General features: G+C 42.9%; 1 protein-coding gene across 1 annotated transcript; it reads left to right on the top strand.

Annotated features, from left to right (window-relative positions):
- Positions 1 to 382: 382 nt before the first annotated feature.
- On the top strand, positions 383 to 5,978 carry FGF3 (fibroblast growth factor 3). Its single transcript, XM_005531798.2, has 3 exons — positions 383 to 632; positions 2,488 to 2,591; positions 5,646 to 5,978. The coding sequence occupies exons 1-3, from the start codon at positions 383 to 385 to the stop codon at positions 5,976 to 5,978; spliced, it is 687 nt and encodes a 228-aa protein (XP_005531855.1).
- The last annotated feature ends 20,059 nt before the right edge of the window (positions 5,979 to 26,037 follow it).

Consider the following 26,037-nt stretch of genomic DNA (forward strand, 5'->3'; position numbering starts at 1 on the left):
TTCCCCACAGACTCCTGCCGAAATTCAGCGGCTTCCTCCCTCTCTCCCTCCCTCTCTCCTTCCTTGCCTCTCTGTCTCACGCATGCCGTCTGTCTATCTGGAAATCCAAGGAGAAGGCTGATCACGGCAGCTCCGTGTAACACAAACAGCTGGGACTCTTCGGCGGCCTTTGCCGATGTCTATTGATTTAAGTAAATCTGAGACAGATAAAAGGGCCAGATCGAAGCTGATAAAATCTTGCCGATGCTGCACGGCTCGAAGCAGCGTGCGCTCGGCATCTCCGGAGTGCTGCTAGCAAGACGGCTTTAATGGGACCCCTGGTGCCACTGGCTGCGAGCCTCGCTCTCCCCAGCAGACTAAGCGCTGAGGCCACCATGCCACAATGGTTATAATTTGGATCTTGTTCCTGACTCTGTTGCAGGAGCCGTGGTCCCCAGGGCGGGCCGCGGCCGTGCCCGAGGCCCCCGGAGCCGCCCCCCGGCCGCGCCGGGATGCGGGGGGACGCGGCGGGGTCTACGAGCACCTCGGGGGAGCGCCCCGGCGCAGGAAGCTCTACTGTGCCACCAAGTACCACCTCCAGATCCACCCCAGCGGCAGGATCAACGGCACCCTGGAGAAGAACAGCGCCTTCAGTGAGTACCGGGCTCACCTCGCCCCAGACCGCGCCCCCGGGCCGGGCTGTGCGGAGACGGGAGCCCCTCGCCCGCATCACTCGCGCTCTGCCCCGGCCCCGGCGGGCAGGGGGTCAGGGACGGGGCGGACGGGGAGGTGGCGAAGCCGCTCCCGCCTCCGCCGCTGCCCCGCGCTGCCCACCGGGTCGGCTGTGACTCCTCGGCGGGGACCGGGGGCATCCCCTGGGGTCGGGACTTTGGCCCCCTCCCCTCGCTGAGAGCCTCCCCGCCGGCTCCGCCGGACGCGCAGCTCCCGGCTCCCGGGGCTGGCAGCACCCCCGGCCCTCGGGCGGGGCGGGGAACTCCCCAGCCGGCCCTGCAGGCTGCGGAGACCCGACCGCCGGCGGAGGGTCGCGATCCCCCCGGGACAGAAGGAGACCCCAAACCCCAAGTTTCTCCGACGGGGACAGCGATCCTGCCCTGCTCAGCCCGCCCGAGCTGTCACTTAGCCCCGCTGCGCCGGGGACCAGCCCTGCCCGCTGGGCAGCCGGTGCCCGGCACCTCCCCGGGGCCGATCCCGGAGCCCTTGGGGACTGCCCGCATGTCCCCCGTCCCGTCCCAGCTTGGCTCCCGCGGGGAGCTTGAACCACCGGCTAAATCACATCTGTCCCCTCTGACATGTGCTGGGCAGCGGCGGTAATTAAGATGAAAGCGGATATGTCAGGAGTGAGGGGGTTTGTGCGAGGGCGGCAGGAGGGACGAGAGCGGGGCTCAGCACCGGGGGAGCCCCCGGCCTCCGCCCCGGCCCCGCCACCCCAGGATGCGTAAATCCCGCCTGGTGATGGCACACAGAGATAGGGAGACCTCAGGGATGTGTCTGAAGTCCATAAAGAAAAACCACTATTTCCTAGAGAAACCCCCCTCGCTGTCACAGCCCGGAGGAGGCATCCTTCAGCAGCGAACCGGTGCCTGATTCAAACCAGCTGTGCCAAACCCAGCCCAGCTCTCCCAGGCCAGCAATCCAGCTCTGCACAGGGAACAGGCCTTTGGCTCTGCCTTCAGGGTTTCCAAAAGGCAGCAGTGGGTTTCGGTGCCAGGGTCACCTCTTGCTTTCAAGAATTCACAGAAAGTACAGAGCCATCAGGCCATGGCTGGAGAATGGAGAACAGGGTTTGAGCGAGCCTGATGGAGAGCCATGCACATACAACAGCATCTTCTAAGTCATTTGTGCCTTCATTAGTGTCCTGGCATCTTTGGCTGAACATTTGGGCAGGTATTGCACTGGCCTTGCCTGTGACACTTCTCATGTTGCAGGACCCCATCTTGGACACCTGAAAATCTCCCTTTTAATTTGTCTCAGACAGTTGTACAGTCCTTGTCTGGAGGGCTGCATTGACCTCCTAAATCTCAAGTCCCTTTCATGATTATGTACATGGCTCTAAAATGCAGTGGCCTTGCTCTGTTTCATCCTCTGGAGACCTCAGCAAGGGCTTTGTCCTGAAATGGGCGGCTTTGTGACTGGCTTCAATAAGTCAAGAGCTCTTGTGTTCCTAAGCATTAAAGAGGATTTAAAGTTTTTTATACACATATAGGATTAAGTGAACCTCTAGTTCAGTGTCAGATCTTTTTCATTTTTGAAAGAGTTCAGTCTCAATTAGGCATCTCGGGGTTCATTGCCCACCTTGTCTTGAACAATTTGCACATCATCCTTGCTTTGTATTGTTTCAAATAATAATAATTTCATTCACATTATCACCCTGATTCTTATGTGAGCAAATGGTAGCTGTGAGATCACACTCCTCAGGTAAGCAGACATGTAAATGTATCTCAAAAAATTACACCTGAGCAAAAACACATCTCCTAATTCTGTTTCTAGGTATTCTGGAAATAACTGCGGTGGATGTTGGAATCGTTGCCATCAAGGGCCTGTTCTCTGGCAGATACCTGGCCATGAACAAGAGGGGCAGACTTTATGCATCAGTAAGTTTTACTGAAGCCTGACACATGTCTGTCATTACCTGTGGGGGGAACAGGTCTAGTGGGGAGCATTGATTTCTTAAAAATCCATATTTCTAAAGAAGAATAACGTTACAAGAGGCTTTTGCCTGGAATTCTCACAGGCAACCAATCAGTATATTCTTAAAAGTGGGGAAAAAGCTGTGTTCTTACTTTCTTACTGCCTGGACAGCCACAGGTACATGGAATGTCAGAATTGTCCAGAATTGGATGCTGGCAGAGACATGTCAGATAAAGAATGTCCACAAGTAACTGGGCATTGTTGCTACAGGAAAACAGCCTCCTGATGGGAGTTTCTTTGCACAGAGCTATTGGCTGGGCAATGGAAGAATTTACAGGTACTAAAAGGCGGGGCCATAGGAAGGAAAGCAAGAAGGAGGCACAAGAAGATATAGATGAAAATAAGCACCTTATTTTATTCCTTTGACCTAATTTACCTTGATCTGTGAGATAAAATCTGGGCTATGCTGATATAAGTGGGAACCTTGCCTTTTCAGCCCAGACAGTACTTCCCTTGAGTGAATAAAATACTCCAGCTTAGACTTCTTCACACTCAGGGACATAGCAGGACTCATTTGTCAGCATGTACCATACACATTATCTCCCTACTTGAATTTCTTCCACTGTCTTTGATTACATCCCAACAATCTTGTGATCTCACACTGCAGGACAGTCAAACAGTGCAGTTTCCCCAGGAATCCTGGGGCATGGAAGCAGGTTTGAAGAGGGGAAATATGGCTGAGGTGAAATTGCTCCCTCCTAGAAGTCATTAGATGTAATTCTGTTGATTTATGCAGCAGGACACACCCTTGAGCGATGTGATCTTTTGCTATGAGAACCCAGCCTAGGTGACACAACCAGCTCTGTACTTCCCCAGTTTGACTCATGTAACTCCAGCTTTTCAGGAGTGTTGTGACAATGTTTACAACCCAGTTTCTGTAACGTGTCTCACGTGATACTCACTGATTAAGGGATATGTGTGTGTAAAGATGAGGGTTCTTTGCTGCTGTAGAGAACCACACCACAAACAATTTTGGCAAAGGAAAATGCAGCTGAAGAGGAATGAGGGCATGGTAGCTCTCCTTGCCAAAGTTAAGGCTGTCCAGTTGTATTCTGGTTAATATTCTGATTGAAATAGTTGTGTTTTTTTTAAATAATACCTCCTTCATCAGTCCACAACCAGCATCTGCCCCAAAGAAATTATTTGGAAGGATGATTTTTTCAAGTTCTTTCTCATCTTTCTCTTTCTTCTTCAGATTAGGGGTTTTTCTGTTCAGATTACTTAAACTGAATTAAAATAAGACTAAACAAATTCTGAGCAAAAAGCTCCTCTCCTAAAGTGCAGAAAAGCCAGGAGCAGGATAGCTCTGAGACTTCTTTTCTCCTGGACTTCCCTTTCTGGTTCAAGGCGCATCAGGCCATCCTGAAGTTTGTTCACCTGTCTCATGCCAAAGAATATCAGACATGGAAGGTTTCTGTATAACTTGAAAAGATAATTTGTCCCCTTCCAGCTCAAGTTTGAGAGAGACTGTTTCAGAGCTGGAGGGACAATCCAGGGAAAGCTATTCCACTCCAGCTTTTTTCACAGGAGCAGGAAGGGGTGAGGGCTCAGCTCAGGAGAGACTTCCTGTCTCTGCTTGCCTGTCCAACAACTTTCCTGGTATCACTGGCACAAGACCCTTTGCAAGGCCCCTGTTACAAAACTCTTGACTAATTATCCAGGGACCATTTTATGAAATCATATTGTAATAACTCCATTATCTCTCAGTTCACCAATTTTCCCATGTTCACCAAGTTTCCCACGTTTTGCCTGCAGAATTCCTTTGTGCCCTCAGCAGATTGTAATAATCCTCTCAATTTTTCCTGTGTGATAAACCCTCCCCAGCCAGAAGGGAGGCAGGCAGCAGGACAAATCCACCTACATCTGGTGGCTGCATGGGCTCCAGCACTACAGCATCTGAAACTCTTGTCCTTGCAAGCAAGGGCGCTTCCGTTTCACAGCTGGGAAGCCGGGACATGTGGAGTCTTTTTAAGTCTTCTTAAATGCCCATCAGTGTTTCTGGGGAGCGAACAGCATTAAAGACATGCTGTTTGTGGGGTCTAGGCCACCTAGGTCTGGGTTTCCGGCCCCAGCCTGGTTACCTGTGCCCTTTCCACAGCCTCTAAACAATGAAAAATAAAGACCCATGGTGGTAGTTTCCTTCTGCCTCTGTGCTTCACACGTATTAGATACTAAAATCTTAGTCCCACAAGTGGGACTTGTGTCTCTTAACTTGAGTTAAGGAAAGATGGACAGTGTGGGAGGTCCTTTGTCTGTGCTGTTCTCCTGCTCCCAAGGAGGGGGAAGGAGTTCCTCGCACCAGGCTTCTGCAGAGACGTCTCTCAGTCAAGGAGCAGGTGAAAAGGAGCAATTTTGGACAGACCATGTGAAATGTGACCAACTGGGACAGGTGCATATTGTGCCTTAACAGTTTGTGAGAAAGGAACAGCCTGTCATTTTGGAGGAGCACACTGGAAGGCAGAGTGTATTTTCATTATGCTGACAAAGAAGCTCCATAGAGGTGTGGTTTATTGCTCAAATATCCATTCTGAACTGGATGCAACAGACTACATGTGTATCCAATGACTAATATACCAAGGGAAGAGACATATTTTACATTCTACTGTAGGATTTTAACTTTTCAATTGACAGCAAAAGTTGATAGGCAGCAATTAAATAATCCAGTTCACAGCTGCATTAAATTTATAAGCAAAAAAATTACAGCCGAACAATCAGCAGAGCTATTCACTCCTATTCACATGCCATCTTTTTGTTTTCAGTTTGGTTTGGGGCCACTTCCTGGGGTCTCTGATGCACAGTGTGCTCACGCTGCTGACAGGAGCACCTTGTTCAGGCTCAGCGCTTCCCTCCTGCCTTTTGTAGCACCAGCCTGAGGTTTTCTTACCAAGTGTGTTGCTGTCCTTGTCCTAAAACTGGGGAGAGCATGGCTTAAGACTTTTTTCGTGTTCCCTTTCTAGGAGAACTACAACTCTGAGTGTGAGTTTGTGGAGAGGATCCATGAGCTGGGTTACAACACCTATGCCTCCCGTCTGTACCGGACTGTCCCCAGCAGGGCCAGCACCAAGCGCAAAGCCAGCACTGAGAGACTCTGGTACGTCTCAATCAATGGCAAAGGACGACCCAGGAGGGGCTTTAAAACCCGCAGGACACAGAAATCCTCTCTCTTTCTGCCCAGAGTGCTGGATAACAAAGACCATGAGATGGTCCGGCAGTTCCACACAAACACAAAATACTGGGAGAGTCTCCTGAAGGCCCCGAGCAAGAACCAGCGCAGAAGGAGAGGACACTGACGGGGTGGGGGAAGGTCATGTTGGGGGTGGAAGGGACTGAGAGCCTTCAAAATGCTACTAAGAAAAGTAACAGCTGTGATTGTATGAGAGGCATTAACATGGATGGGTTTTATACACTGTGTAATAGAACCAAAAACCACATTGCTTCCTTTTAGCTATTGTAGAATTGTTACCTGTGGGGAAAGAGATGGTAGATAAACTTTGGCACATTCAAAGGTAAATTAGGTGGATATAATAATTTTTTCATCAACTTTCATGTTTCCTTTTCTTAAAAAAAATCAAGTATTTTCATTCTAACCTGCCGTAGGCTATTATCTCAGTGATGCTGCCCTCCCAGACCACATGGATATTTAATACTTACCAAATTTATGTCCACAGAGAAGGTATAGCCCTTTCACGGCTCCTCTGACCATAAGAGGCTACATTCTTATTTTTACATAATGCAGGAATTAGAAAACTGGTGTTTGTTTCTTTTAATTTACATATATTTATTTTTATTTTATGACCAGCCATTGTCAAATATACTTTTTCCAAGACTGTCCAAGAAAAGCAAGATTGTCAGTTACTTCAAACACTTCAATAGACTTACACATTACCAGATTATCCTTGATATTGTTAAACTAAAACTCTGAGATGCTTGACCTTCTCATTTAAATAAATGAATGGTGGTAAAGTGGCATTTGGATTGGTCAGGCTTTGGCAGTATAAATCTGTTTATCATCAGATGAATCTTCTCTTAGAATAGGACTCAAGTGTGATGTGAAAGAGAATAGGTTTGGCTTGGATATTGGGAAGGAATTGTTCCCTGTGCCCTGGCACAGGCTGCCCAGAGAAGCTGGGGCTGCTTCATGCCTGGAAGTGTCCAAGGCCAGGTTGGGATACTGGAAGGTGTCCCTGCTCATGGTAGGGAGTGGAATGGGACGACATGTAAGGTCCCTTCCAACCTAAACCATCCCGTGCTTCTATGGTTTTTCTGCTGTGATTCTGGAGTTAACTTCTGCAAAACTGAAGGGAATGCCCATCACAGATTCAATTTTGAGCAAGGGGTTAAGTTTAAACATGTTTCTTGGCAGCCAGGAGATGACAGAGTAGTACAAAGTTTGAGATGTGCTTGACAAGCACAAATGATGGTCATTTCAGTGAGGTTTGGCCTTCTGCTCTTCATTGCCCAGAATCAGGCCCTGATAGTGGAGAGCTGGAAAAAAGAAAGGCTGCACTCAAATAAACGCTCCATCTGAATTTTACAGAAGATCTGTAAGTTCAATCTGACATTACATAGAAACAGACAGGTGTGAATCCCATTCCTGATCATATTGGGAAAAAAGGTCTTGTGGGCTGCTTTTGAATATACCCATTTAAATGTGCTTATTTAAAACTAGGTAATGAAAACTTTTCCGTTCATCAGGAGGTGAAATCTGTGAGAGAGAGAAGTAAGATGCGTTCACAGAATGAGGTGACCAAGCCTAGGTTTAGCACTGCTTACATCCCTATAAAGGTAAAACCTACCTAGAAAGGTGTCTTTATACCAAATATGTGGTACCAAATCTGTTCCATTCCTTCCACCCTAGTATCTTTTCTGTAATATTCTAACGAAGAAGGAAACTATGTTTCAATAAGAAAATCAAGGTTCCTTGATCTCCCTTCTTCTTTATACTGAAATAATGTAAAAAGACCCTTGAATGACATACATTAAATAATGGTGCACACAGAATAGACCTAGGTTTAAAGAAGAGTACAGAAAACCATGACCCATGTTCCCAAATTTTCCTGCTTTTACAAAATAACCAAAAATAGTGATGGGATCTTCACAGTGTTAGTCAGGCAGCCTCATGTCAGGAGCCACTGAGCAAAAAGGAAACAGGCTGAAAAAGAAACAAGAATTCAGGTTTTCTGTTTGTTTGCTGTCCTGTCAACAACACAGGGCCCAAACTGCTGCAGGATCCAAGGTGCCTTCTGAAGGTTGGTTGTAACAGGGAAGAGAATTAAGTTTTGCCTCCTGGGCATGAGGGCTGCTTTGGGGACACACTGCTGGGTCTGCCAGCTCCCCTGTCTCAATTCCAAGTTTCACTTCCCAGTAGGGGTGGGAAATGACTGGACAGGAAAGGGGGATGCAAGGAGCTCTCCCAGCTCTCCAGCTCCAGGAACAAAATGCAAGGGAAGGAATGTGTCAGCAAGCCCGACTGGCAAGGAAAGATCACATACAGCTGAAGGCTGAGAGACACGGTTTCCCTCATGTCTAATTTCTAAATAAATAAATAAAACATATTTATTTTGACCGCTTTCAGATTTACTTCACCTCAACTTGTAACAAAACCAAGATCCATTCTCAGCTTTCTCTTCCCTAAAATTGCTGTTGTAAAGTTAATGACTACTGACTGCTTCAGGTATTTTTGATACAGACCTGATGGTCTGAAGAAAATGAACAATCTCCTGCTTCCCATGACATGAAGTTGCATCTTCACCCTTACTCCAAGTCCATTTCCTATCAAATGTTTACTCTTCACTCCCAGCTTTTCTCAAGGGCAAAATTTTTGTGCTGGCTGTATCCCTTGCTTTGCTGTACCTCTGTTGTTATCAGTTTTTCCTCTCATTATTTTCTCCTGCCTCTCTTTTCCAGATGGCCCAGCTCCCTGCCATAAAGGATCAGCAGGTAATTGCTGTGGGTGATTCAGGAATATCACTAGTTACAAAACACCTGCTACTCCTGCCTGTGTTTAGAGCTGTATTTCATGCTAATAGGAATTACGTTTTAACCACTTTCCCATAGGAAATCACAATGAAGTTAAGCTTAACACGTGAATTAAATTCTTATTTCAGTGTTAGTTTTTGTCCCAACAAAGCCTAAAATACTAACACTGAAAAAGAAAGGAGAAGGGAGACAAAAGAAAAAATAATTAATTCATTGGACACAATGACATTTTAACTACTGTAGGTAAGTGATGATTTTCACATCAACCTAAAACAATTTCATCCACATTCTTGGGATTTTTCTTTGCTCAGTCTCATTGCAGCAATTCAAAGGAGATGGCTTTGGGATTTGTCTTCCTTTTTTTTCCCCCCAATCTTTTAAGAAACATTAATGTTCTTGTTGAAATGCTTTTCATTACAGACATTCGTTGCTTAATATTCTTTTAGCAACCTTGAATTCCACAGTTCCCAGACACTGACAGGCTGAAATCCTATTCATGATAATGATCCCAGTTGTATTCTATATCCCGTTCTATTTATTTGGACCAGAACCATAGGGGATACCTTACAGGAGGAAGTAGATTTGAGTTATTTTCTCCTTAGGATTAAAACATCAATATGTGTCTCCTCTTTTAAAACTTCATTGAGTGAATCTGTACATTTCCATTGCACAGGCTTTTTACAGGTTATCAGGATTTTTTTCTTTTCTGTTTTTTGAGGAAGATGTAAACTTTACCCCTTTGGGGGCTCCAGAGTTTCTGCAAACTTCACATCCTCCAGAGTACAAAGCTATTGCTGTTCTCACCATGGAGCCAGGAGAGGATGCTCACCACAAATTCTTTGCCTTCTCCTGTGCTACCTGCTCTAGCTGACCCTACTTGAGGAGAGGGCTTGGATCAGATGACCTCCAGGGCTCCCATCCATCAGCCTGTCTGTGATTCAGTGATTAGCTGTACTTAATTAAAACTGATAATCAGTTTGCCCTCACCTTTGGTGTAGAGATTCCTGCTGTGCATTTTGGAGTCCAGTTCCCTCTCCCAACCCCTCCAATTTCTCTCCTTTTACAAATGCTGTTCAGTGGGATCAGTAGTTCTCCAGCCCACTCTAACAATCTGGTGTACTATCTGTTCTCTTCCCTAAAATCACTTGCTGCACATTCAGTAGAGTTGCCCAATTGGCAGGTATGAACAAGAATTGAGCAGCTGGTGTATGTGCTTCCAGAAATTATCTTTTCAGGTTGTTTTTCTGTACCATCACTTTCCCACACTCCACAAAGTACCTTTTCTTCATCTTCACCTCCTCCCCATGGCAAAAATCTTTCCATTGGTGCCATTTCTAGCACTTGTAAAACCATTTCCTCGCAGTTTTGTACTTTTAAAAAAATATTGTTCTGTAGAAATTATGCAAATATTTATTTTTTTACTTTCCCAGTCACTGATACTTTACTTGAACTGGGCTTGAATGAGGCAGAGGACAGAATTGTTGGGTTTTGGCAAAGTTTTCATTTACTTGCTTCCAGACAGAAGACACTCTGCCTGGTCTGTGACTTCTTGATTTGTATCTGGAGCAGATTTTTTAGTTCCTTTACTCCTTGCTTTAGCCCATCATAGCTCTGTTCACCAACCTCATGTAAAATATCCTGGCCTTTGGTGATTGTGTGGGACTTTTGTGGCTGTCTCTTCACAAAAAGCAAGAGTTGTGCTTGAAACACAAATAGCTCCCCCATGCCAAATAACTAAGTCACAAGGCAGGAATCATTTCCAAATTTACTCACACCTTTTTCTTCTCTGCTTTCTAAGCATGGACTTCCCTGTTTTTTTAGCATCATTAATTTGCCATCCTGAGATTATATTCTGGTAATTCTGTGATATTTCTGACTCTTTGTTTCCCCACTTTATAGAGGTCTGATATTGGTTTCTACAAGCCCTGCTCCTGTTTCCTGCTTGCCTCAGCAAGAACAGCAATGAACTCCATTTGTATTTAGAAACCGCTTCACAGTTATTCCCTCAGCATTTAGAAGAGGGCCAGGTGACATTTCTCAAGGTAATCTTATTTAATTACAAAGAATTACAAAGAATGTACAAAATCTGTTTTTCTCAGTCACCACAAGCATGAAAATAATGCTAGAGGAGATGTTTTGTTCATACTCTTTAATAGCACTAACCAGCCCCCAAACCCTCTGTTTCAAGTCCTTTTGTGAGCTCTTGGATTTCCTGCTTTACTTCCTGACATTTCCAACTTCTCTGCTTTCCTTCCACAGATGTACAACCCTCTGTCAAACAACAGGCAAAGAAATCCCTTTGTATCACACTTGTCTTCCCTTTGGATACTTGCATGGGCCTGGTGTTGGAATGGGCTGGTGTTAGTTCAACTATTCAGTCGACAAAGCTTAAGTATTTCTTATAATTGTCTGAATCGAGGATGTGGTTACACCCCTGGCTTTTAGAAGGTTTTCTCACATTCAGAGCAATTCAGGATGCAAAAAATCTCTACAACAAATCTGTTACAACACACCGATATTCACCGTCATATCTTTGATTCACAGCCCCATCTGTAAATATGAATTCAGAGCAGAAAAGTAAATACATTAAAATTGTAGCCAGGCAGGGCAATATATGAGATATCACAGAAAAATACCTTCGAAAAAAGTCTCTTTGAGTTGCATTGAAAACCTTCCCCCTGAGCACTGACATCCAAAATCTCCTTCAGACCTAAGCAATAACCTCAGAAAATAAAGCTGTTAACAACAACAATGAAAACTTTGAATCTTAGTGCTTATTTGTAGCTGATAGAAAGCACAAGATTCATCATATTTGTATGCCCATGGACCTCATAGTAACATGGAATTTTCCTCCGGGAAAAAAATGCATAACATTAAAAATCAGAAATCCTTTTTCTGGCCTCAAAAGCTCAGGGAGAGCACTAGAAGAGAGAAGTTTACAATGTACCTCCCCAAAAATGAATACAGACAAATTAAGCCAAACCTTTCTAAGTTTAGTCTTAAAATCATTTATTGCCACATCAATACAGCAAAGACATTTATACCTTTGGACCCAAAGCAAACGAGATTCCACATAATTTTACACTCCTGGAATTGAAATGCTTAAATATTAATTTCAATGTAATTACCAATGACATGCTGATGACCCTGTAATGAGAGACATTTAGTTAGGACAACTGTTTATACATTGTTGAGGTGCAGAATTGTTTTCTAAGAACCAAAGGATATCAGTTCATTACTCTGCCAAAAATATTTTGATAGGAACTGCTGAGATCTGTCTTATCAAAACAGAATAATCTGTGCACAGAGGGACCTTACTGACAGCTCTTCTTCTCCTTCTTGGAATGCAAAATATTTTCCTTGGTAAAAAATAAAGCATCTTTCTACTGGCCTCAAAAGAATTAGCAGGAAAATATACCAGCAAAGTAGCCTTTCCATTCCAAACTATTTCGTGGCTCTCTGTGGAGAGGTAAGGTAGAGGGGAAGAACGCTAACCTGTCAAAACCAGGAGGCTGCAAAAGGTATCTCTGGATGAGTCAGATCCAGGCAGATATTCCTGCACCTTCTGGAACTGAACAAGTGTAATGTCTTCAACCACCCCTTGGTTGCTTCTGGTCTCCTCTGCTTACAGATCTTCAGGGACTGAAGAATTAATGTTTTTCCTCTGTTCTGTTAATGGCTTTTTAAAAAATGATCATGGGTTCCTAGCTGCTGCCAGGGGTGTTTTTCCAAGCAGTGAATTACTTGGTTTGTCCCCAGGAAAACTTAGTTGCAAGTGTGGAGTTGAGAAACGTAAGGGAGGTCCCCTTCTTTGTGATTGCTTCTCACAATTTTCACTTGCTGGTACATAACCTGAGAAGGCACCCAGGATGGGAAGTGGATGTTCTCACCCACATCCATGATGTGGACACAACCTTTAAACACAAACTGACCCAAGGAAGGAAACATTTCCAGCTGCAAATGTCCCTTTCTTATTGTGGCCATTAAGATGACAGCAAACAGAAGTTTAGAACCAGCTTCTAAAATATAAACAAATTGGACCCCAAAATACTTCATGAATAAAAGCAGATGCAAAAGTATCTAGGTATAAAATTTTGACTTGAATTTGACTTATTTTTCTCCAATTTTAGGCCAAAATATATATTTATATATCTATATCTATATCGATATATATATATATATATAGTAAGCAAAAGGTGCATTGCTTTTTAGATTTGCTCAGGAAAGAGTACTGCCCATAAGGATGATGCTGGAAAAGTTTATTTCAGCAGTATGAATTAGCAAAGCAGAGGGAAAAAGAGAGTGAGAATATGTATGAAACCCTAGAGAAATTTTGGAAACTTGATCTCCTGTGAGAACTAAGTAATAAAACAAAACTGAATAGCTTGGGTAAGGTAGCAGTCCTTTAGTCCACATATCTACCTCCTCTTCTATTAAAGATTTGCCCTCTTCCTCCTTGGATTTTCAGAGGTGAAATACTTTCTCTAGGGAGAAAATGTATTGAACTGATTGATCTTCATTTCTTTTTAAAGCTATCATAAACAGTCCTTTGAAGTTTGCAAGTTCAAATGTCTCCTGTTTCCTTTTGGAAGGTTTGAAGGATTTGGGAAGGTGAACAAGCAGATCTATAATTAAAGAGCAGTTGATGGTAGCTGCCCTCCTTTGTGAGCATTCTCAGGCCACCTCCAAATTTAGATGCTTGAAGAGAACTGTCCCATTTTAGTTCTGCAATAGTTCAGATGCCACCATTGCATAGCAGATGGGAAGCCTTTTGAAAATCCAGGGAACATCCCCTTTTTGGCCACAAAACATCAGGGTTTTGTTCAAGGTCTTCACTTTACAGGTTAAAGAAATTTTTTTTTATTTTTAAATATTTTAACTTTATTGCTGAAATGTGTGGATTTGAAGAACAGTAAGGAGAACTTGAGGAGAATTTAGAGACATCCTGGTGCTAATGCAAATGTAAGAAACACAGGACAATGGGGGTGGCTGGAGAATCCAGCTCCTGTGGGATGTGCTTGGAAATATCTCTAGCACCAGCTGCTTGATTTGCAAATTTTTGTCTAAAAAGAAAGAAAACTAGGTCTGATAGTATCAAAATATCACAAAATTTCACACTTTGAGCTGAATGCCTGTTTCATTTTGAAATACCCATTTTTCTTCATTTGGAAATAATCTTCTGTTGGAAGTACTTCATGTAGGTTTGGTTATTCTGTCCAATAATACATCATATGTAATAACCAGCTAACAGTTTGTCTTAAATAAATTCTTATCTTTAGAAATTACTCCTTGCATGCATTTTGGAGGGAGAAATGGGCTCATTCACTAAGTGTGACCAGAATTCAGTGCCTTTACATGTTTCATTAAGAAAGAATTGACAGCAGGTCATGGTTCCACCTTCCTTCTGTGTTTCTATGAGGAAAAGCCACACAAATGTTACTTTTTGGAGCCAGAGATGAGCTAGTCTGATAGAAGTCCCCTGAGACAGTGTCACTAGAGGATAGGTGACACACACTGCTAGGCAGAGCATAGCTGTGTTGTGACCCTGCGTGCCTGGTTTACACTGCAGACATCAGAGGCTCACAGGCATGTGTTGCTCAGACCGTGAAAACAACTGAAAATTATTCCTAAATCCTTAGACATTTTTTCATGGCAACATGGGTCTAAAACTACAGCAGCAGAAACTGAATTTATTTGTGTCCCATAGCCTGTCTGCTCCAAGTATCTGTTACCCATTTTCAGTGGTGCATATGGAAAGAAAGCCCTCAGGATCAGATTAACTCTTTCTTTCCCCAGTTCAGAATGAAGAATGAAGCTATAATTCAAGTGTTTTGCTAGAAATGTGTTCAAAAATAGCCACAAGAACTGAGAATCTCTATTGTCTATTCAGAAGGGGACCAGGATGGTAAAACAAAGCTCTTCAGAATTGAGTCAGAGAGGTCTAACAAGACCTTAGAGAGGTAAGACAAGAGTTTGCTTTCTTGATAAATCTTGAAGACAATCTAGGTTATGTTCCATGTAAAGAACATGATGGTTAAACAAAGGAATAATTATTCTTTATTTTAGAAACTAGTGAAACATTTGGCAAAAGAACTGTGGAAAGACTGAAAGACACTTTGTGCCCCTCTTCCATGCAACATAAGTAAAAGAGAATCGGAATGAGACATGGACAGGTAAAAACGCAAAGAGAGAGAAGAAAAATACTCTCACACCTTGAGCTGCTCTTGTGGGGCCATTTCCTCTATGAGACTGATGGAGGAGAAAGAAGAAAAGAAGATGGGGCAGGTGGGGAAGAAAAGAGAGAATCAATTTAGAAAACTGTCCTAGAGAGCCCTGCCAGGTGAAGGTCAGTGGGTTTTTACTCTGCACACACTTGCAGGACTAAAGCACTTTATCTGAGACAAACAAAGTACATATTTTCACACCAATGACATCATCCACTTGTCAGTGTGACACTTTGATTTCACTTATTTGTGAAACAAACTTGTATTTTCTATTTGGCCAAATGATGGTGCAAAACAGGGATGTATTTAATGGATGCAAACCCATGTTTTCATCTTTGGGGGCACATGTGTGCTTGCACTTGGAGGTGCCACTGGAAGAGAAGTTCATGTTATCCCAGGAAATAATGGGATGGGGCTCTTAGAGCCCATCATGGCAGCCTGGGCAGGAGCCCCAGGGCAGTCCTGCAGGTGCTGGAGGGAGCAGGAGGTGGCACAGATATGCAGTCTCCACACCTGCTAGGGAGGAACTAAAATAAACCAGAATAAACCAAAATAAACCAAATGCTAAGCCAAGAAAAAAGGCTGCTCCCGTCCCCACTGGGTACTGTGACTGTGCAGGAGTTGGGGCTGTAGAACCAGGATTTCATTTCAGGAACTGGCTCAGCTCTACAGCCCTTCTGTATTTCAGATGCTCTTCAACCTTAATGGTAGCACAAGGTAGCATTTTCAGATAATTCTGCATTTCAGAGAGGAGGTTTTCTTGCTCCTGCAAAGACACAAACCTGCCAACAGTTCCAGGACTACTGGGGCTATGTGAGATTTCTTTCTCCTTATTGCTTCCAAAAAAAGCAAAGGTAGGTCTCTCCCTTTCTGAGTGTTTTTTTTGTGCAAATCTTTGCATAGCTTCAGTACAATTATGAGAGGGGAAATGGTTTTGAGCCAACTGAATTAATTGCAAATTGATTTAATGGGTTCAGCCACTGAATCGGGGTTTTGAATAACTGAGATACTTTTCAGTGTAAGCAATAAATGCCAGGGATAGAACTGTATTATAGGCAACAGAGACTATGACTGAGCTTTGGATAATCAAGATTCTACTTTGTATCATGTATACTTTGGCAGCAGCTGATTCCTGTAGGAATAAGAAGGTAAGAACACGTGCAAACTGCAGCATGACACTACCACTGTGACCTCATCATCAACTTCAAGGTCATCATTAGAAAATCCTGCTTTTTTTTTTTTTTTGGCCTGTTTACACATGGGTTGTTAAGATTTATTGCAATCATTGCTAGAGAACACCTGCTAAATGTCAAAAGATTCCTGGGAATCTTCAAGTGTTTTGCTAAGGCAAAACTGCACCTTTTATACAGCTTTTGAGAATCCAGCCTGATGGAATACAGTCCAGTCTCCACTGACTCAGGGTACTTTAGGATTCTGATTCTATGATTTGATCATGCCCCAAAGCAGAAGCATAACCACTAGTGGTATTCAAACATATTTACCATCCAGACAAACTTACCACTGTCTAAAGTGATCCATTTTTGTTTTCTGTGATTCCTGATATATTTCATACTCTGAGTAAGGATCAGATCTTTGGCTGAAGTCAGCTGGAATTGCTGTAATGGCTTTGCTGAAGCTGAACACTTAATCAGGTGCCTAAGCACTGTCTAAATTAATTGGGAAAAATTAAATTTGACTTGTGAAATTTATACTAAAGACACATGGAGGAAGAAACTTAAGTTCAAGTTTCTAGAGGTTTATACTGAAAGTCACCATGTGTCTCCTTTGGTTGCACCTCAGCATTCTTCCCCTACATCACCATCTTATTTTCAACTCAGCAATTCTTTTTCTTTTTCTTTTTCTTTTTCTTTTTCTTTTTCTTTTTCTTTTTCTTTTTCTTTTTCTTTTTCTTTTTCTTTTTCTTTTTCTTTTTCTTTTTCTTTTTCTTTTTCTTTTTCTTTTTCTTTTTCTTTTTCTTTTTCTTTTTCTTTTTCTTTTTCTTTTTCTTTTTCTTCTCTTTTTTTTCTCTTTCTCTTTCTTTTTTTTTTTTTGTCATTCTTTCCCTAAGCAATGAAACTCTGTCTGCTTTTCAAGACTAATATATGGCCCCTGAGTGAAGGCAAGGCTGTGATTCAAATTAAGGGTTCTGTTGACATTATAATCCTTAGGAGCACAGCTGGAGCATTTCATGAACGGTAGCAAAGACCCTCCATTGATTTACTGCCTTGGTATTCCATCAGGAGTCCATGTTCTGTGTCGTTGGCTGCAACACACAAAAAATAACTCGGTGAACTTCTAATTAAGGCATTTAGCTCCTTGCCTATCTTGTAAGAAAGGAGCTGTGCTATATGTGAGATGCTGCTGCTGGTTTTATGGATTCTCCCCTATTTTTATAGCAGGAGGGCTTCAGACCCTAAGAAGGTCCTGCAGGCTATAAACAGGATAAATACTAAAGTCGCTCCCTGACCCTTCCAGCAGTGTGGGATGGCAGGAATTTTCATGTGTCTCCCCCAAGCTTTCTCCAAGTTCCTTTTCATCCCAGTTTTACAGTAACCTTTCCCAGTCTCATCATTCTTCAAGCAGAAAAATACTCATCACAGTGAAACAAGGACCCACAACTGTACTTCTGGGCATGGAACAAACCCTTCCCTTCCTGCAGGGCCAGTCCCCAGGCACAGCATGCATGAGAGCAATTTGGGAGCCGTGCTGTTTCTCGTCTCGCCCCTCGTTCCCAGGCAGAGTGCGTCCGTGTTGCCAGCCCCCACTGACCTGAAGATGAGAGTTCCCTAGATTGTTTCCAGTTTGCACTGCTAGCCCTGTTGAATGAATAGCCCCAGCAGTATTTTTGGGGTGGTGACTCACCACAAAGTCATGAATGGCCCCTTAAGAGACTATCAAAATCCCCCTGGTAAAAGGTTTTTGTTGTCCTACGCTCAACATGGTTTTCTCACTTCATTGTCCAAGCAGAGAGTTGTGACTTAAAAGGCAGCAGAGGAGAAATGCAGTCCCTGATCTGACACCATTCCTGGTTATCCCAGTCTACAACAAAAGCCAGAACAGTCTTCCCAGTGACAACAGGGGCTGCCAAGGTGCCAGCCAAGACCTCCACTTGCTCACCTGCCTGCTAATTCCAGTGGTACTTCAGGCAGATAAAGGTCATGGAAATGCCAGAGTTTAGGGATAAAGGTTTCTTGTCAGATATGGTATCAAGTGGGTAAGTCATATTTTCTTTTTTAACCTTCAAAAAGTGCTTAATAAACTTTATTAATCCTCTCAAAAATAACATCAAGCTGCCACAGATTGTTATCACAATTCCTTGTACCTCCAAGTGTGATGAGATTCAATGACTTGGGAAGAACCAGAGAAATACTAGTGTTGATGCAGGGTCTGGATTCAAAAAAGGACTTGGAACAGCTGTAAGTTCTGGAGCATTCTGTGAATGCTATATTTGGATGGAAAGACAACTGTGAAAAGGAAAAATGGCGTATGTCCATTTTTTGTCTGAACATGTGGCAGGAGACAATGGTTTAATAGGTGTTGCCTGTTTACCTTCCTTCATCTCTAACATTTGTGTTCTTCAGGCACCTTCACTGGGCTTCAAGCCTTGGTATCATCTGGGTTTCAAACTTTCCATCTCTTACTGAGCCAGAGGTGCAGCTGGTCAGGGCTCTGCTAAAGCCACCTGGTCAACACCTGCCCAGATGTGTGTTGGCACATCCAAGAGCTCAGTGATACAAATCATACTGAAAAATTCTTTGCAGGGCCCATCAGTGTTTTATCTGACCCACATTTATAGGACTAAGTACTCCAGGAGGTGGATCATGGCAATAGGAAAATGTTCTGGAATTGCCCTCCAGTGAACAAGGCTGGGTCCCAACTCAGCGGCAATCCCTCCCTGGAGGTGATCCCCCAACCATATCTTCTCAAAAGTGGGCCATTAGAGACAAGAAATAAATCAAAGGAAAGCTCAAGACAAAACTTTTGAGCCTGGAAATCTCGCAGGGTGAACCAGAGCAGATCTCCTGAACCATTTTCAGTGTTCAGGGTAATGGAACAGGTTTGAGCCCTGTGAGATGTACAATTTTCCTGACAGAATATCCCAGTTTAACTTCCTAGGGTGACCCTGTATCCTGTGAGAGGCTGGAAAAGTTTCTGGTAACACCAGGCAGGATTTTAAGAACAAAATTCTGTGTGTTTGTGGACTTGTAGCAATAATTTTATCCCTGTCAACTTGCTGTGATCTGGGTAGGGAGAGTGGCTAAGGACAGAAAGGCTGGGTGGCTGCTTCATGATTTAGCTTAAAACCTCTCTCAAGAGCTGCTCAGTAATTCCTTCTGAAACTGTTTAGCTGTGGTTTCTCTCACAGGCATGAAGAGGAGGAGTTCATACCATAGCTCACTTTCAGAACAACAGAAAGTTTTCTGGTCCATGTATGGCTAAAGACTAAGTGCAATGAAGCTATGAAGCATTCCAATTATTGCTTCTTTAAAGGTATATCTTAGCATCGTCCTTGTCCAATAAACTAAATATTCCATCATATTAATTTCTCATAGAGCCCTGATTCCAATTTAATGAAAAAAGTTGTGAAAAAAAGTTGTGAAAAGGATCTGATATTAGCAAAATAATGTCATGCAAAATAAAGAGAGTATGAGGTTTATGACTGCTTATTTGGTGGGGCTGGGGTTATCCAGTGGGAGAAATACTACCAAAATCCAGTGAGATATGGTTACCAGACAGGAATCCCAGGAGATTCTGTTACCACACAGGAATCCCATGAGACAGTATTATCAAGATGGAATCTGTAGTATTCAGTTCACCATAAGGCAGTAATATTAGATTTTTAGAATTAAATCCTGTGGTGTCTTGTTTTATAAGAGCTGGCATAGGAGGGACAGAATAAAATGCAATGGAAGAAAGATGCCTCCCTGGAACCTGAGATGGAAGCCTTAATTGTTACACTGATTTCCAGCTCAAATAAAACATCACAAATTTTTCCTTATGGTCCAGAGATATTTTTACTCCGCATGATATAAATAATTTACTAGTGAAATATATTTTAATTTTTTTTCTTTTCTTTTACAAAATATTCAAGTATTAAAATGCCAGAGTGTGAACACCAATATGACTATTTTTGATTGGCATAAATATCTTCTGGATTTATTTATTTTTAATGGGTTTACCTTTGCCATGAGCAGTACTACTTTGCTAAAAATGTGTGAAATGGCTGTTTTACATCAGCACCAAACAATTTTGTGAGCTGTTCAGAGCAGTGCCTTACACTGCAGGATCTTGTGATGCCTCACACCATGTCCACAGCATTTGAACAACATAGAAATGTTAGAGAATTGTTTTTCTCAGTATTTTTTTTTTCCAGTAATAGTGACACAAGAAGGCACTGGACATCTGTTTCAAGAAGACAATATGAAGACAGAATTAAAGAAGACAATTTCAGCCTCTCTCAGGAGTTTGGCCATGACATCTGTGAGCTGTGAGAGCCTTCTAGCAATGATTGAGAGGGTTCTCAGAAAGCTATTGCCAAGATGGCCAAAGGAGGAGACCAAGGATTGCTGTTTTCACTTGATCACAAAAGGTAAGTCTGAATGCTCATCATCTTTTAAATAAATGTACCATTTTGCCTGCCTGTTTCATGGTACATCTGTATCAATATTTAATCAGATAAAATCTGGTCAAGGACAGAAATCCCTTCAACATAAAGAGTTTAGTGTGAAGAGACAGATCAATTTTGTGATTAGCCCTAATAAAGGCTGAGTATGTGTTAAATTAGAATCTAAAACCAAATTCTAGTTGTATTTTCAATTAATCTGTATTTCTAAATAGGTCCTTTCAGATTGAGATCTCTGTGTTTTGGCAGGTAAGGGATACACACAGTGGGTCACAAACTCATGTGGCTCCACACAGTCACAAACCTGTCAGGATGGTTCATCTCTCCAGAGTGGATTTTAGGGACAAGGGAGACAGAAAAAGACAGGACTTCAAGTGAGAAGTGAGAGTGGAAACCTGTCGAAAAGAGAATTGCTAAAACGTGCTGGGAAATTTTAAAAAGGAAAAGACAACAAACATAAATGCCATGGTTAAGACCAAAAGCCATGAAGTGACTTTGCAGGTCCTTGTGGCTCCTTATGGATCCAGACCTCGGTGTGACACATGGCCCTGCACCTCCTGGCTGTGCTGGCAACAAAGGTGTCACCCGTGGGACACTGACAGGTATTCCCAGGGCTCCTTGAGGCTTCGGAAGGGCTTGTCCCTGGCATTCAGTTGTGCTCACAACAAGCCAAGGAAAAAGAAAAGGAGGTGGCAGGAAGGAATATAAAACTCAAGAGGCATTAGCCTGTTTGCTGTGTTTGAGAATACATCTGCTTGAGTGCCTGTGAACAAGAAAGCGGGTGCAGCTGAATAGCAGGCTTAGGGAAAAGTCAGTTCAGCTTCAGAAGAGGGTGTACAAACACTGATCAGATCTTAGCCCTAAAGACATAATCAAACAATGCTGGGAGCATGGGAGACCTCTGAATGTGCTAAGTGGACCATTAGAAAACACACCTATAGTGGGGATGTTGGTGGCACAGAGGTATGAGAAAGATTACACAGAGAGATTACTGGCAATGACAGATGGAGAAGTTACTGGACCCACACTTGGAGAGATGCAAATCAGAACCTTTGGTGCTTTTGTGATAAGGATTTCAACCCCTCTAGATAATGGTTTGGGACCATTAGTTCACATATCTTTACCTGTGGATGCTAATGGATTGCAGTCCTGGGGATGGGGAGGATTGTGTCACCCTATCGTCCTGGGGCAGCTGAACCTCCCTCCGTGGTCTCTGAGCAGCTGAGGGCACCCCACACACCTCTGCTGCACTTCTGGCTCAGTGTGTGGCACATACTTCTGTCCAGAACCCTATGGAAATTTTAAGGGGGAACATAACCATGAGTGAACCTACAATGAAATTCGTTCTCCATGTGCAGTGACCATTTTCATATGTTGCTACAAGACAGAAAAGTCAAATGTCAGAGTTGTCTGGGAAGAATTAGCAAAATTAGTACATTCATCATCAAGCTGAGAGCCAAGACAACAGTTCATGGATCTCTTGAGACAATCTGTCAGGGAAATTTCACCTGTATCCGTGTAACATTTCACAAAGTCTGTCTCATCTTGCTTAGCTAAATATCTTCTTCATGATACAGTGTGCTTATATTTGCCTGTACTGCAAAGAAATAATTCCCATCTTCCTTGTTTCCCACAAATAACCCTCACTACTGTCAATCTTACCAGTAGCACTTCCTGTGCTTTCCTGCAACATATATTTTAAAAAACTTGACTTGGGAACCGCCAGTTTTGGTAGGAGTGGTGTTTTTGCAGAGAGACTTGGCAGACTCAGGAGGAGTTTCAGAGCAGCCTCCATGGCAAGTCACAGAATTGAGACTTGGAGCAGAAATCTGGTCCTGAATTTGGTTTGGGATTTATTGCTCAGCAACTTGGTGCACAGCGAGTCAGCAGCTGGCTCTCTAGCCAAAACACACCGGCAAACAGAGCAAAATTGTCATGGTAACAGCGACACAGAGCATGTTGCAATGGCACCCTGGTCTCCGGAGGGAATTCCTAAGTGGTACCACAGTAAAAATTATGGCTAATAATAACCTTAATAGTAACGATTGCTGCTACTAATAATAGCAGTAATTATATTTATCCTGTAACAACAGCGAGATATATTTGGCTGGGATTTGGTGATTCCAAATTGCTCTTTAAATGTGTCTGGCAGATTTCTTTGTGACCTTCTTGTTGAGGTGCTGCAGCTCCTCCAGCAGTGTAGGGTTAGTCCATGAGCAAAGGTGTTCTGCATTTTTTCCTCTGCAGGTGATGGAAACGTCATTCCCTTATCCCTAATTGTCACAGATGCTTTAGAAATATGTAACTCATAGTATTATGCAAATCATAGCAATATTTAACTTAGAGTAATATGCTACTTTGTCATAAACGACAAAGTACAGTGTTGGTGATGCAGGACCAGCACCACAGCAGGGCATTCCCAAAGGGGAAGAAAAGAGTTCCTGAAGCCAGTTTGTCAACGTGATCAAATCACGATCCCTTGTATTTGGGCACTGACCCTGCAGCCTATGTCCATGTTGACTTGAAAGTACCAGGAAAATTGAGAATGGGTTGCAAACCATTCCTCAGGCTTGGTAAAAAATAGTGGGATTTTGCTGCTAATTTGATAATCTACAACAGTGTGTGTGAGGTTTGTTCCCATGGTTCTGAATTATGATTGCCTGTACAAAGCTAATGCAGGAGGGAGTTTGGGGGTAGTTTTTTGGATATACACTCCTCAATTTGCCTGCTGCTGTTTAGATAAACTACTGTGATGACAGAGGGAGTGGAGAGAAACTTTCTAAGCTCTGTCAAAATATATTGTATAACACACTTGCCAGCACAGTTCTTTTCTCCTCTATCCTTCATCTTGCTAATTTTGCAGCAGTGGCCCAGACAGTGTGAGAAAGAGCAGAGAAGTTTCAGAGGGAAAGGAAAAGATGAGATCTGATTGCAGGTGTAACACCTCTCCATGCTGTTGTTAAGGATGACACTTCTTGCATTCTCAGTACTCAAAGTGAAAACTGTCACTGCTACCAAAAATAGCATTTTATTAAATTATTTTGGCAACAGTTCAATGAGGACTTCCAGGCAAACAAACAGGAGCTCAAAGGACTCCCTGGCTCCTGCTCACTACAACACCTTCCTGTCCCCAGGCAGTGAGATTCTTACTGGGCCCACAGTTCCCCACTCCAAAAAAGGGTTCTGAGCCAATATTTCCATCTACCCTCTTAGCCTGAGGTAGAGCCCACATCAGTGAACATCCACCTTCTCCTGGGGTCCTTCAGCTGACAGGACCATAAGCATTAGTCTCTCCAAGGCTGGCTCTGCTTTGACACAGAGCTCTAGCTCCCAGAGGTCCTGGCATGATGTCTTGACTGTTTTCAGCTGACCTCCTTCTACAAATCAGCCAGCAATTCATTTTTTCCATCCTGTTTGTGGTTTGATTGTGACTGAAGTCTTAGAATGATTTTTTTCCCCAGAAAAATAATAATGAACATGATAGTGATAATATGTATGGTGTTATCAATAGAAATAGCATTTTACAGTAAGAACTATTGTACCATTATTATGTTACTTTGTCTCCCAATCCAAGAGATACACATAAAGACTCCAATATTTTTCCTTTTTCTGGAATCCTGCATTTGAACATCAAGTGACAGGTAGCCTCTTACTGTGCTGGTCCAGCAGCTCTCAGGAATATAAGTTTTCAAATTAAAAAGTGGAAAGGGGAGGGGGGCAGGGTGGAGAAGGCAGATTTATTTTGAAAGTGTATTTTTTTTTAATGACAGAATCCTTTTTCACACAATACTGGTATCTGAATTTAGTTTTCAACCACTGAAATAAATGGATACTCTGAAAACTCCAGATAGTTTTGTAACACCTCATTCCAGCATTATGAAATTTCATTAGGGGAGCCAGAAATATTTGTTTCCCTGTTCCGGAGTAGTGCTAGATGGCCATGAAAGCACTGAAACCAACCCCTGTGATTTTTGCCTGACTCTTTAAATATAGAATAAACTGCATGCTGTGTGTCCCTGGCAGGTCACTGGGAGCACTGCTGGGCTCCTTTTGTGGAGGAGGGTGTGCTCCAGGGGTTATTATAAGACTCCAAGACTTTGGGGTTCGCAGGGCTTTTTCTGGCCGTGTCACTGAGTGGAATATTTTGTGACTGGATATAGCACGTGGTAAATAGCACAGCAGTGACTGCACAGCACTGTCTGAATTCCCTGGGCAGGGAGTTTTCCCTTCGTTATGTGTCATTCCCATCCCATTGTCCTGATTCCAACGGCTCTTGTGTGCATCTTCCATTCCCACTAATATCAGTAATAATGCACGTGGAGTTTTTATCAAAATAATCATCCTCAGTGGGTGTGCTCTAACCTAAGAACAGTGTCTCTGGTAGGGATCAAACTTTGCGCAGCCACAGCTTATTTTGTTTTATTCCATTATCCCGGGAAATTCCATGGAAATTAACTCAGTGTCATCTTGTATGCAATAATTTACCTGTTATTTCAGGTGTATGGTAGCAAAGGGAAGATGTCAGGGAAAAGCTGTTGGGCCATGCTCTGCTGGGATGTGGCAGCTAAGAGGTTTTCAACGGCCTCGCTGTTGCACTCAGCATTTGTAGGACACACACATTCAGGAGGGACACTTGGCTGAGCTCCAAGTGAAGGGAAATCATGGGTTGATCCTGGAAATTATTAAAAGTACCAAAGTCTTCATTCTGTTGTTGACTGCCTCATTTAAGACTGGGTTTTTTTCCTCAAGACCATCTTCAGATTGATCATTTCTAGTTTGCATATATCTTATTCTGCTTATTAACAAGCAGTCCCAAGCCAGCTAATTCCCTGGGGATCTTCCCGCAGAGCTTGTTGGCAGGATGGAAACTGTACATTCTCCTGGTCCAAAGTTAAAAGTGTTCTGAAATGCAAGAAAATTAATAATCTTCACTATTTATTACTGAGAGCTGAGGAGGCTGTGTGGCTTCATGGAGCAAATTGACTTAGAGTCTGGTCCTGCTCCCTTTTTCACCTACAAAAGCAAACCATGTGGGAAATGTGCTCTCAGAGGACATTTGGAGGAAGCATCTAAAAGGAGATGAGCAGCCTTTATTGTTTTCTTTTGTTTGTAATTTCTTAAGGTGCATGGTTAATTCCTGTAATGCTGATATTTTTGTAGCTCTCAAAGCTTTATCAGTGAAGTGAGAAAGATGGGAGAAAAAATAGTTAATACTAAAATGGTTGACTAGAGTAAAGCTGTTCTTGGGCCTTGAATAGCAAGAGGAATTAAATTATTAAACCAAAAATCAAGCCATGCCATCTCTGCTGGCTTCTTGGCGTCAAGGGAATTTTTCTGGGCAAGGATCATTCATCCAAATCTTATTTACTTGTAACTCATGTGATCTGAATTGGAGTGAGAACTGGCTCCCATTGTGATCTGCAAGGCCTGTTATTCAACAGCCCAAAGAGAGTGAGTAACAAAACCCGTGGCAAATCCCTTGGACAGGTCTGCTGACAGATGACTGACGTGTCTGCTGACAGG

The sequence above is a fragment of the Pseudopodoces humilis genome, chromosome 7 (genome assembly GCF_049639895.1).
Source record: "Pseudopodoces humilis isolate 2021_Gansu_Grassland_sample_001 chromosome 7, ASM4963989v1, whole genome shotgun sequence".
NCBI lineage: Eukaryota > Metazoa > Chordata > Aves > Passeriformes > Paridae > Pseudopodoces > Pseudopodoces humilis.

Bases quoted from the DNA above. Each gene is read 5' to 3' on its own strand.
- FGF3 (XM_005531798.2), top strand. From the start codon at position 383: ATGGTTATAATTTGGATCTTGTTCCTGACTCTGTTGCAGGAGCCGTGG. The intron at 633-2,487 runs GTGAGTACCGGG...TTCTGTTTCTAG, and splicing joins GGAGAAGAACAGCGCCTTCA to GTATTCTGGAAATAACTGCG. The intron at 2,592-5,645 runs GTAAGTTTTACT...TTCCCTTTCTAG, and splicing joins GGGGCAGACTTTATGCATCA to GAGAACTACAACTCTGAGTG.